The sequence below is a fragment of the Falco punctatus genome (assembly GCF_963210335.1).
Source record: "Falco punctatus genome assembly, chromosome: 7".
NCBI classification, from domain to species: domain Eukaryota; kingdom Metazoa; phylum Chordata; class Aves; order Falconiformes; family Falconidae; genus Falco; species Falco punctatus.
The window spans coordinates 66522176-66534684 of NC_137587.1; the positions used below are offsets into that span (position 1 = coordinate 66522176).

Below are 12509 nucleotides of genomic sequence, written 5' to 3' on the forward strand. Positions count from 1 at the left end.
GCTATAATTAAGGGTAACTAAGTTGAAATAGCAGCATCTAGTCAGATTTTAAGTGTGGCCCATCTGTCCTCTTTCCCTGTTCTGGCTTACCTGTTACACTTGTAGCTAGGAGAGATAGCACACCCCCCACACCCGCCTGAACTTCTGTGCATGCAGCTGTCAAGCCCAAGATGGGAAGGTGTTGCTGGAGTGGGAGGGAACCGTTAATCTCAAAACTTCATGTGGCTGCCAGTGCAAAGGAACAACCACTTCCTATGCAGCTATGGTTGCTCGCTGTCTGGACCCTGTGCTGTACAATGGAACACACAAATTCAAGCAGAAGAGAGAAAGGATGCAGTGCCACAGGGGCTTAAAATACCTCCAAAAGTAGCAAAGATTCACACCTGCCCACAAGTTACTGTTCAAATGTGACATTTCCAGATAAGATTTTTCCTCTGTTCCTGAAAGTAACCTGTTCTGCTGTGAGAATTTTTCAATCTCAAACTGATGGATAAGGGAGAATCACCAGGAAAAATAATGTCTTCCTCTTCTCCTTCATCTCTCTGTCAGGCCTCAGTGGCTTCAGATCCAGGCCGTTACTTTCCTCCTTCTGTGTGGGTCAGGGTGAACATACACAGCAGCATTACAAAAATGGCCACATACCTCTAGGTAGATCCCACTCTGGAACGATCACTGGCTTAGAAGCCAACAGTGGGAAGGAGTTTGAGCCAGCCTTTAGGCTGACAGTAGTTGTATCTCATGATCTTCCTGGTCCTACATCAGCTCCAAGTGCTTGTAGCCAGACAATAGGACCTGCAACCTATAAAGAGTTCAGAAAATGTAAAACAGGAGAGCTTCTGCAGTCCAGACTTAGAGCTAGTGCTTGGTGAAACCAAGCCGCACCATGGCTGACCATAGTGCTCTAAGTAGCTGCTGAGACAACCTGGTGCAGAACAGCATGGGGTGACAGATAATGCTGTTCCCCAAGAACTTAAAGTTGCCATAAGCTAGTCCTGCAAAAGTGGTCCTGTGTGCAGCTGTTTCTTCCTAAATCAATGTGCTTATGAATTAGATTGGGGAACTGGATAATTCAGGTCTAATCCAGCCTTTTTGGAAGCGAGGAAGAAAGGTTCTACTCAGGTCAGTTCCCTGATGTGGATTACTGTGCACTGGCATGGATGCTCGTGGCATGGGTGTGAGGAAAAGACTGTGTCAGTTGCAGTATTGGGTTATGCTGATATAAGCTGCACTGTTCTGATCAAAATTAGGTCACATTTGAATAGTATTAAACTTAAACAGAAATGAGGCATGCTTCTGATGAGACTTCTCCAAAACTCACATGTGTCTGACTATGTTGGCTGGCTGGAATTCAAAGGACACCACAAGAAACCTGAGGGGCGATCAGGACTGTTTGAGTAGGGTGCCAGCCTCAAATGCAGACCAAGGGCATTTTTAAACGTTGGATTCCTGTGAGCTGTATCACAGGAAGCAATAAAGTAAATCTGCACAGATGGTAAACTGGTTAACCAGTGCATTATACAATTGTGAACAGCAGGCTCTGTTAGATGAGACTAACATCCTCGTGGACTAGAACAGGGATTAGATTAGAACAACACTAGACTAGTTTTGCTATCGTAGAACCCCAAATACTGGGATTTGTGGACTATAAGTTCTGGTCTACAGGCACAAAATAAGCACTAAGGATGCCTCATGGCACTTGCTAGCCAGTAGTCATTCAGCCCCAAACCTATTGTTTGATCTTTTAAAATGGTGAATATTTTCCTTAGACTGTAGACACTTGTGTTCTTTAGGATTAAAGCATGAAAGTAAAATATGTAAGTAGAAAGAGTCTGTGTCCAACAGTCTGTTGGACACAGTTGTGGGGTGATTCTGTAGGATTACAAAGGCTAGGTTTGGAAAAGGAAAATCTGCTCCTTGCAGTCTTGACTTAAATGAAGCAAGATATGGAGATTTGGAGGGGTCTCAGATTTTCAGTATTGCGGTGATCCTTAGAAGCCACCTTCTTTTTTGAATTAGATGGACAAATAGTAGAATTTGCTCTACCAGGTCATGTGTTTTTAATAGAAGTCAATGCTTGATCCATAAATAATAGTGGAGTAGGGGACAGAATTTAAACAAGCCTTGCAAGCTCTAGTTACAATGACAAACAGTTCCACCCTTGCATGTCATTTTTACAAATGTTTTCTTTCCCCAGTGTCTTTTCATCTAACTATAGTTTGCCTTGCAACAAGTTACAGCTGTATAAATATCCTTGTTTTGTTTTCTGTGATGTGAAGTGGATGAACTGGATTGGTCTGGATCACAGACATGCCAGGATGGAAAGCACTTGCAGATATTTTCAAATTATTTACATTTGGCAACTAAGCAACCAGACAAACAGACGATATGTGTGACACCTGCCAAACTTACTATCTGACATGCTGTATCCTACACAAGGGCACACATTTCCTCCTGCAGTAGCATGTATTAAGTGTTTTCTTGGGTAGCATCTTAACACATGAGAGCACATGAGCGCTTAGTACAAGCTGTCCACAGTGCATATGATACGCACATCTGTGTGACAGGAGATGTGCTGTTCTCTGTTTTTGCTGTGTACCAGAAGTACCCCAAGGACACCTTCCTGAAGCTTTGATACTTGTCTAAAAGCATGAAAACTTGGATTGCGTGTGGCCAGGATTAACTAGGGACAGGATATAGTCTGTAATCTGGAGGAGTCGAGCGTGGAACACTCCATGTAAACAGTCCCAACTGGCAACTGGCCCTGCTGAAATAAAAACAGATGCTTAGAGAAGGGTATTGAGCCAGTACAAGCATCTGGAGATACCTGGCATCCGGAATAACCTCCCAAGCTGCCAGGGCACCTTGAACCAATGGGTGAAGTCTTTCGTTTAATCACCTCAATGAATTTGTCAAAATTTCTGTTAGTTTTACTTTTTTTAAACATCTCCATAAGTCTTTTACCATCCACAGTGTGCAGTGGTGAGGTGTTTCATCGCTTAATTATGCATCATGCGAATAGCCACATCTGTTTGCTTGAAACCTGACAGTACCTGCAGTACACTGCTGCATGTGGAACGCAAAAGAAGGATCAGTGCTGATCAAAAGTGCTGTGGGCTTCTGCACCTCTTCCCAGCCCATGACCCACTGTGCTTGTGGAGTATGTGATGTCTCCTCCAAGTCCTCACGCAGGGCTGCACAGCTGTGCAACTTCAGTGTCCTGTAACTGGGCTGGCCTTTCCCTACCCCTACTGAAACCTGTCTTTTAAAGGGTCGTAACACAACAGTACTGGCTATATGAAATTACCGTATATTTAGGTGTGGGTGAGGAGGAGCTAGACAAGGTTGGTAATTAAAAGTGAGGATATGGCTCCCAGTCCAGAGAACCAAAAAATGCTGGCATGGTACTAGTCTCTAAGATCTGTGAAAGGTGGTTCTGATTGTAAAAGTATCGCTTCAGTCAGTAGTTCTTCTGAAGTAACCCCACTAATGGGGCCTACCTTTGAGGCTGTTCATATAGCATGCACGTGTGGAAAGAGATGGAGGCAGAGCTCGCTGGGTTCTTCCAGCTGGGGATGAATAGCTGTGGGTGAAACTGCAGATTACAGCAATGTCAACTTAATAGTTCCTAGACCCATATTCTCCCTCCTTTGTGCTGATTCTTTTGCAGTCAGATCCCTTGCTGAGCTCGCCGAGGTTGCTAGCGCAGCAAACCCTGTCCCAGGCTGTTCTCATGGTGCTACTGAGCTAAATCAGTGCATGGAGAAGGCCACTAAGTCCCAGGGCTGGCGTGAGGTGAGCCATGGGAGGGCATATCCAGGATGTGGAGGAAGGGAAAGCAGGGATACCCCCTCCATGTGGCAGCAAACATTTAGATCAGATTAAACTATCATGTGTAACTTCACCTTCTGTTTTCTGTGGCTCAGGGCTGTGCCCACGTCCTGTCTTTCAGCGGGCTTATTGCCTGACTGCTGTGTAATAGAATGAGATGTAAACTTACCTGCTTTGACAGTGCCCTGCAAATGTGCCCCTGGGCCACATACCATGGCTCCGGTCTCTGGAACAGGGATAATAAAGGCGCTGTCTGTTTCTTTTCATTTTGTGCCTGACAGATTGACCAAAAACAGTTTGATAAAATCCTGGAGCTGATAGAAAGTGGGAAGAAAGAAGGAGCTAAGCTGGAGTGTGGGGGTCTTGCCATTGAAGACAGAGGCCTGTTTATAAAACCCACTGTGTTTTCGGAGGTCACTGACAACATGCGTATCGCCAAAGAAGAGGTACAGTACAAGTCACCTGAACCTGCATATGTGTTTGCTGCTGTAAATGGGAAAGAAAAGAGGTATGGTTGTGGTTTGAAGTGAAAACCTGAGAGAAGAATAGAAGTTTCACTTATTTCAGTGTCCTAACAACTGCCTAATGCTGAAATTGATTCCACTAATGAAGTATCTGCAAGGTGGGCTTCAATTTGGAGTGTATGAGTGTGTGTGTGGGAATTGTGGGAGGAGAAGAGGGAGAGCAGAACAGGCATAAAAACTGTCAAAATGTTTTAGCAGCAATTTTTGTGCAATTAATAGATGTCTGTTTGCCAGCCCTTTCTCACGTCTTGCTGCTTTCCCTCATTTGTTTGTTTTTCCAAAAGGGAAGTAGCTCTGTGAGTGCATTCACTGGACAATAAGAAACCCAGATAAGAACATAGTAGATAATACTACCCTAAAGTTTTTGGGTCTCATTTCAGGAGAACTTGATAAATGCAGAATATATAAGTACATGCCTTACTTGTGTGAATGCTGCTTCTGAATAAGAAATAGTGTTGGTGGAGGGGTTTCTGTCTGAATCCTTGATTTGAAATACAAAGGACGGAATAAAAATAACTGAAACTGTGGCAGGCTAGAGCAATTCTATGTATTCTTTGCCCTGAAGTTTGAAGTTTTTCTGGAGACAAAGTTAAGCTCTCCCACTCTATGCAGATGGATGGTTGTGCATCCTGTGTGTTCTTAGGCACCTCCTGCTGAGCGGACTTGAAATTGCTCAGCTGCAGAACATGCTGATTCGAAATGACAGAGGTGTTCTTGCTCTGCTTCTTTGTAAAAAAGGAATTGCTTTATTGCAGAAAGGTAGGACAAGAACTCTGGGATCTGAAGCTGGTGAGAAGGGAAGGAATGGCCCTGCTACACTGCCACTGAAGAACTTTTCTCGAGTAGCCATAGTGTCTGAAATAATCCCAGATTCTGTTCTCATGGTGAAATCCCCTGAGGCTGACCGTTTTTTTCCTATATGAAAACATGGTCGAAGCCAGCAAAGTGCAGATCTAATACTCTGGTTTTCATTATTCGTATGCAGAAAAATTGAACAAGCTGCATGTGATTAGATCCTGAGATATTCCTTTGAAATAGAAGTTAATCTACTTTTCATCATGTTTCCCAAAGGAAAATAAGTAGTTGCCAAAGTCTAACTGGCACTTGTATTTTATAGTTTAGCCTAGTGCTTTTTATGGGGCTGCTTACTGTTCACTCCTGGCAAAATGTTTAGATGTCTCAGATCTGCCACAGAATCTCTAAGGAACCTGGGAAAGATATCAGTCAGCCTGGGCATGAGTTACATTCTAAAAATAGAGGGAATAAGAGCTGGAAATCCCATGACAGGCCTTTTTTTTAATGAACTGATTCCAAATCCCAAGTCATGATTCATGATGCTTATCCAGTTTCATTCATTTGCGGCTGTGTTGCAAATGCACATTTGTCTTTTGCCTAGGATCGAGGCTCCAGTTGAGTACCTGGGTCTCCCAAAACGAAGAAATTTAGGAACACCTGTATGACCCTCTTTTAGTTTAAAACCATTCCCCCTTATCCTATTGCTACAGAACCTACTAAAAAGTCTGTCCCCATCTTTCTTATAAGCCCCTTTTAGGTACTGGAAGGCCACTATAAGGTCTCTCCAGAGCCTTCTTCAGGCTGGACAACCCCACGTCTCTCAGCCTGTCTGTCTATGAGAGGTGCTCCAACCCTCTGATCATCTCCACGGTCTCCTCTGGACTTGCTCCAAAGCTCCATGTCCTTTTGTTGGGGGCCCCAGAGCCGGACACAGTGCTGCAGGTGGGGTCGCACCAGACTGGAGTAGAGGGGGAGAATCCCCTCCCTCAACCTGCCGGCCACACTGGTTTTGATGCAGCCAGGTTACGGGGTGGCCGCCTGGGCTGCAAGCGCATATTGTCAGGCCATGTTGAGCTTTTCGTTTGCCAGCACCTCCAAGTCCTTCTCCTGTTTCTTGTGCTATCCTTCCCAGTTTATTGTACTGCAAGACCATGCCGCCAGAAAAGGGCCGCACCTTTGATACTGTACTTGATAAGAAACCCCATCCCAGAAGTTGGGAAGTATTGTGTATGCCTGCTGCCTTCATACTGGCAACCTGGGAAGCCAAATTTGTGGTCAAACAAATAAGTGGTAAATGCAATGCGTGCAAATAAACTGCATGCATTGTCAGAACCAGAGTTAAAACCAAGGAAGAAGACTTGCAATCCTTAAAATATATCATTTACTATTTGGGTATACTCAACTTCTGAGTTCAAAAGGAAAGTCGTAAATAGAGTAAGGATGAATCATTTGAAACGTGTCCAGATCTAACTCTGCTTATTTTGATTGTTATAGATGATCCATTAGTTGTTGGACCTTAGTATATATTAACTACAATAACACATCACTGTACTTCCTTTGAAGTCAATTTAATTAGTAGTTTTTAAGAGAGTCTGTCAGTGACTTCTAGAAGGCTAAGATGTAACATTTTAAATATAGTATCCAAACAAAGGATCTGATTCTGATTACTTCAAAATTACCATGATTTGCAAAGGTTTTCCTGTAGTAACGTTTAATTGATATGTGCAGATTTTTGGGCCAGTTCAGCCAATTATGAAGTTCAAGAGTATAGAAGAGGTCATAAAAAGAGCCAACAGTACCGAGTACGGACTTACAGCTGCAGTGTTCACCAAGAATCTGGACAGAGCATTAACGCTAGCTTCTGCACTGCAGTCAGGAACAGTCTGGTAAGCAGTGTGGGACGAGCGTGTGGGTTGTGGTTTTGTTTCCTGGGAGGGGAGAGAGATCTGTGATTTGGAATCACGTGCAAGTGTTGGAGGTAAGATGTGTTAGTAGTTTGCTTAATTCTTGATATTCTGCTTAGAAGCAACATTTATTCATCCAAATGAGGTGGCAAGGACCAGACAGTCTGGCAAGAAATGAACTGTTTGTTAATTCAGTCAGTGTTGTTCTTCATCTGGAAAACTCTGAAAATGTAGTAAGTTCCATCAGACATGATGCCTTTCAAAAGCCTGTATGCAGAAAAGTGCAATTCTTACGATCTTGAGGTAGCATCAGATGAGGTCTTAGCTGCACAAATCAGTATGGACAGTAGATGGCATCACATCACTGTCAGAAATATAAGTTGCTATTTTTGCTTTCAAAATTTCTGTTTTACATTAAAAGCATTTTAAAGACGGAATCCTGACTTTTTTCCCCCACTCAAGATAGAAATTTGATCTGATGTCTGATTTTGATGCATACAGAGGATTGATCTCAAGAGTTGGCACCAGAACAATCTGCCTCTGAGTAATAGTTACGTGAAAATGGGATGTTGGGCTTTGAATGATACATGTGCTGTACATACATGAAGGTGCACGGCACGAAGCCATACCTGTCTCTCTTCAGTCATTTGATCTTACTGAGATGCTGAGGAAGTATCTGCATTAGCTTTTTCTACTTGCTATCTATAGAAATGGGGCTTGTGCTTTCCTTTTACTGCGACACAGTTGTCTAATGCAGTCCAACTTTTTTCTATACCTGGAAGTGGATGGTGGGGTCTGCTTGTGGGTGTTTAGAGAGCTTTCTGAGCAAACATGTTCATTTCAGAATGTGTTTCATGAAACTAGGGAATAGGTTGGACTATTTATTTTAAGCACAGCTCTGAACGCAGCATAAATTCCAGCTCAAGCATGAATGTCTTAGCCATTACAGACTATGAAGTGAGATGCAGGTCAGACTGAGTACCACTCAAATGCTTTCTTTTTCTGTAGGAAAATAAGATTTTATTGCTAAAGCCCAATTTCTCAAGTGAATGAACTGTATAAAGAGAAAACTGACAAATTTCAGCCTTTTTTGTATTGTTGTTGTTGTCATCCTCATGCTTCTCCATGGTATGAATTGTCTTTTTACAATTGATGTTTTTATTGTAGGATCAACTGTTACAATGCGCTCTATGCACAGGCTCCTTTTGGTGGCTTTAAAATGTCAGGCAATGGCAGAGAACTGTAAGTTTTGCTCAGTATTTTGTTTATATGTGGATGGTGACTGCAATAATTGTGGCTGTGAAAATGCTGTTGAATGTGCTTTTAAACTACCAGGCTTGCAGTAAGCTGCGCAGGGAGGTGCTAAGGCAGTACAGCGTGGATGTAAAGCACAGATGTGAGAATGTGAGCAATGCCTTTAGGAGTACCTTCACCTGCTTTATAAGCTCTTAATAACTAGAGTGCAACTAATTCCACTTGCAAGCATTTTTCCTTACTAGTTAGCTTTTTAGATCAAGGGATAAGTATGGCATTTTGGCTGGGGGCCACTGGTATCCACCCCAAGCCCCCTCCATCTTTATCTGGGCCTCCCTTGACCGCTGTATTGTTGCTCCTAGTTGGAACTCTTCCCACCTCTGACTTTCTAATCTTGGAGCTAGAACAACAAGGAATGATCTCCAAAATCATGCTACCTCCCACCTTCTAAGCTTCCTACTAAATTATAGAACGACCCTCTGTCCCTCTTCCCCAGCCTGACCTGCTGCAGCATGGTTACCAGACATTCCAGTCCTAATCACTTACTAATGCAGAAATTTTTAAACCAAGTTCACCCTATAAGTTAGAGGTAGAGCTGAGAAATTGACTTAAATCTTAATTTTCTTCTTCTAAAGAAGAGAGGCAGGTTTTATTGCACCATTCAGAAGACTTTTCAGAGGAATCTAATGTACCTTTTCTTTCATAAGCCAGATTTATTTCCAGGAACCATTTCCAGTAGCAGTTCTGGTGCATCTGCTGCTCTGAGACATTCGATGTCTCACTTGCTAAGCACAGCAAATGAATGAATCCTTATGGGGACATATATATTGAGACCTTATGGTTTACTTTGCCTGACTGCCTGGCTAATTGAAGGTTGTCAGGGGTTTATCCTTTGGGCAAAGCATGGGAATAGAGCTAGTTTCCATCAACCAAGACATAATGCAGTGGTGGGGTCTGTCATTGTTTCTGGAGCAGCCATGCCCTCTTGATTCTATGGCATCTTGTAGATAGAAGCTTACTTTCAGTGAAAAAGTAACTTCACTTACTGCCTAAGCACTGGTAACTATATTTACATGGATGTTTCTTCTGTGGGTTCTAGAACAGTGCTTGGTTTTCACTAGGCGTAGAGGCACAAGGTGTCATCTTGTGCGTTACTGTGACCAGAAGCATGCCATGTTTCTTTTACAATGGGGTGTAATTGTGTGTGCTTATATGCATGTCCTTAGTGATCATTAGAAGTGGTGGGCCAAGCTGGTAGCTGGTGTAAGTTAGTTCAGATCTGATTTTAGTGGCCTGATGTCATCTACAGGAACTGCCAGTCAGAAGCTAACATGCACTTGTGTAGAAATCCCTAATTACTAGGGAAGTATACATTAACGTGCTACAATTGTTTGTCCCTTTCCCTCCTCTCTCTTCTTTTCCAGCGGTGAATATGCTTTGGCAGAATATACCGAAGTGAAAACAGTCACCATTAAACTCTCCCAGAAGAGTCCATGAAAACAGAAGGCCTAAAATGCTGACACTCTGAATGTGACACATGGGGGATGTGTTCAGAGCAAGGGGGAGGGGAGGGGTAGGAAGGAAAATGGAAACACCTAATTTTATTCCTCTAGAAACACTGAATCTACTGGACTCCATTTTGTCAACTGGCTCTTTGAAAACTGATTTAACTGACCCTACTGGCAGCATAGCACACACTTGTACTGTACAAGTCCCTGGCTGTACATCTGTCTGCTACCTGTGACTAAAATGCTGGTCAGTCACAGTGTCTGCAGGACATCTGCTTTCAAACTGTACCCCTGAAGGACATGGACATCAATGGCATGTTAGAGAGACTTTTGGGACTGTTAAACACCTTCAGAGGCATATGGGTTTCACTTGGTGTAAAGGGACTTGAGTGGTAGGGTTAATACAACTTGACTGAGGTTGGTGGAGTTTGTGTGAAGACTGCGGCTGGAATTTGGAATGGGAGTGCAAGCTTTCATGGAAGGATCTGTAAGAAATTATCTTTGAAAGAGCTATCTTGGTCTCTCTAAAGATACATGCATTCTCCACGTTAGTGATACTCTAGCCCTGAATGAGATTTGTGGGAGTTTCCTAGAGGACTCCTTTGGGGCCAGGATTTCACCCAACAGAGCTAGACTTTCAAGTGTCCTTGGAACCTGATGTTGGCATGCACACATTACACATGCTGCAAATGCAAGTTACTGACTTGCTAAGCCTTCTGGCTCCAAATGAGTTACAATTGTATCTCAGACCTTCACTGTAGCACTTTTTGCAAGAGGATTTTGCACTGTACTTACCGTGATGACACCAAGTTGAATGCTAAGCATGTAGCATGGTAGATATCCCATAGAAAACATCCCACGCCAGTCCTTCTGATCTGGGGGAGGGAGCAGAAAAGCTGCAAGAAGCTGTCCTGCTCTCTCTTTCTCTGTAACTTTCAGGCTTTGTGAAAATTCTTAATTATTTGAGCCAGAGCTATTATTATGCGAGTAAAACTTATAAGCTCTTCTCACTGTTTCTTTATCCCGTATGAATGTAGCTTAAAATACATTTCTGGAAGTACAGTATGCAAAGGCAGGTGCTCCCAAGCACACGCTGAGTGCTAAAGATGTGGGTGTACAAACCAGTTACCATGGAATAAGCTATGGCTGGACTTAAATGTGTCAGCAGCTTTGCAGTAATTGTCCTCGTGAGTGCTGTCATCTTGTGGCAAGAAGAGCAGTTGATCCTTCACTGAGAAATAAACTGCCTTGAGTTGTCTCTTGCTTACAGTTGCATAAGCATGCATGTACATGAATAGCACCCATGGAGTGGCTGTCACACCAAATTCATGCCTTAGTATCTCCTGCAGTAACTTTTTTGTGTGCCCAGAATTTAGAATGAGGTTAATGACAAGCCACATGCTGTCTTCAGTTCCTGGGTTCACTACTTTTCCTCTTCTTCCTCCTAATTCTGTACTGGAGAACCACTATCAAACATACAGGATGTTCCATGACTGCAGGAGCTCTAAGTATGCAGGAGTCAGCGGTGTCAGCTTGTTAGGAAATTTAGCTGATCTTGTTGGGATTGTCCTCTGAGAGCAAACCGGTAGAGGTTCCTTATGGCATATCAACAGATCTCCATGGAGCACTGGTAAAGGTTGCTGCCTGGAGTTTTCCAGATGTCAGCACTCAAACCAGGCATGCAGGTCTAACCCCTATTCTCTGATACAAGCAAGGATTTAACTGGTACCTTCCTTTGCTCACAGATATACCCAGTCAGCAACGAGTTTTGTTGCATGAGTGGACCTTTTTTTAGAGGAGGAAAGAATGTGGGTGGCGATAAGTAAGGAAAAAGTTTGCATGAGCCTAAACTTCCTTATTAGTCAGTGAATGCTGAAATTGCACTTCAACACTGCTTCACTTCTTAAATGACATACCTCCAACAGTCGCGTATATCTAGGTGCCTGTCCTCCCATGGGTATGTGAGACAGGTAAATCTCCCCATCCAGTGAAGAAAACGTCCTCCCTTCCCCACGAAAGGCCAAATGGGAACATTGTAAATAAGTTTCTATTTTTGTAAAACACTTAGAGTGCAAACATCTTCTCAGACAAACATTTTACTTTTGCCTACTTGACGGTTTTCTAGGGCTGCAGTCAGACAGTAGGGAGGTAAGGCAAACAGTAAAAGGCTGGTTATCTTGATGTATCTCTGTATTTTGGGTATATAGTAGTTGAGACTGAAATCATCTGAGACTCTTAAAATCCTACTATTCTGGCTTTATATGTATGATATATATTTCACCTCTTTTTTTTTTGTTTTCCCTTATCAAGTTTTTAAAAAGTCAATGTATCTCTTATTGTATAAATCAGGGTTTGACTTTACACACTGAATTTTCTAAGTTATATAACACTAGACACTAACTTTAAAATAACCCCTTAGAGGGTATATATTCTTTCATTGCACAGTAAGGCTTTCATATGAAATACTAGTTGTTTTTTTTTAAAAAAAAAAGAACTATATTTATAAATTAGGATACAGTTAATCTAATGTATTTTTATAGCTAAAGGTACATGAAAATGCTATGTTTAAACCTCATGTATATATTTAGACTATGGGTATCTTTTTGTAATAGTTCTTGTTCCTAATAAATGTTTAACTTTGTGAAACGGTTTCTAAATGCTACTTACTGATACTGCTCAGAAAGGAAGGTGGGGGA

The 12509-nt window shown here is 42.5% G+C and overlaps 1 protein-coding gene across 1 annotated transcript in view; it reads left to right on the plus strand.

The window, feature by feature from the left end:
• Nucleotides 1–12459, plus strand: part of ALDH1A3 (aldehyde dehydrogenase 1 family member A3) — a 37384-nt gene extending 24925 nt beyond the window's left edge. Inside the window, exons 10-13 of the mRNA XM_080397559.1 lie at nucleotides 4110–4274; nucleotides 6876–7033; nucleotides 8219–8293; nucleotides 9730–12459. Coding sequence (XP_080253685.1) covers nucleotides 4110–4274; nucleotides 6876–7033; nucleotides 8219–8293; nucleotides 9730–9802 — 471 coding nt within the window. The 3' untranslated portion in view covers nucleotides 9803–12459. The remainder of the gene's footprint in view (nucleotides 1–4109; nucleotides 4275–6875; nucleotides 7034–8218; nucleotides 8294–9729) is intronic.
• The last annotated feature ends 50 nt before the right edge of the window (nucleotides 12460–12509 follow it).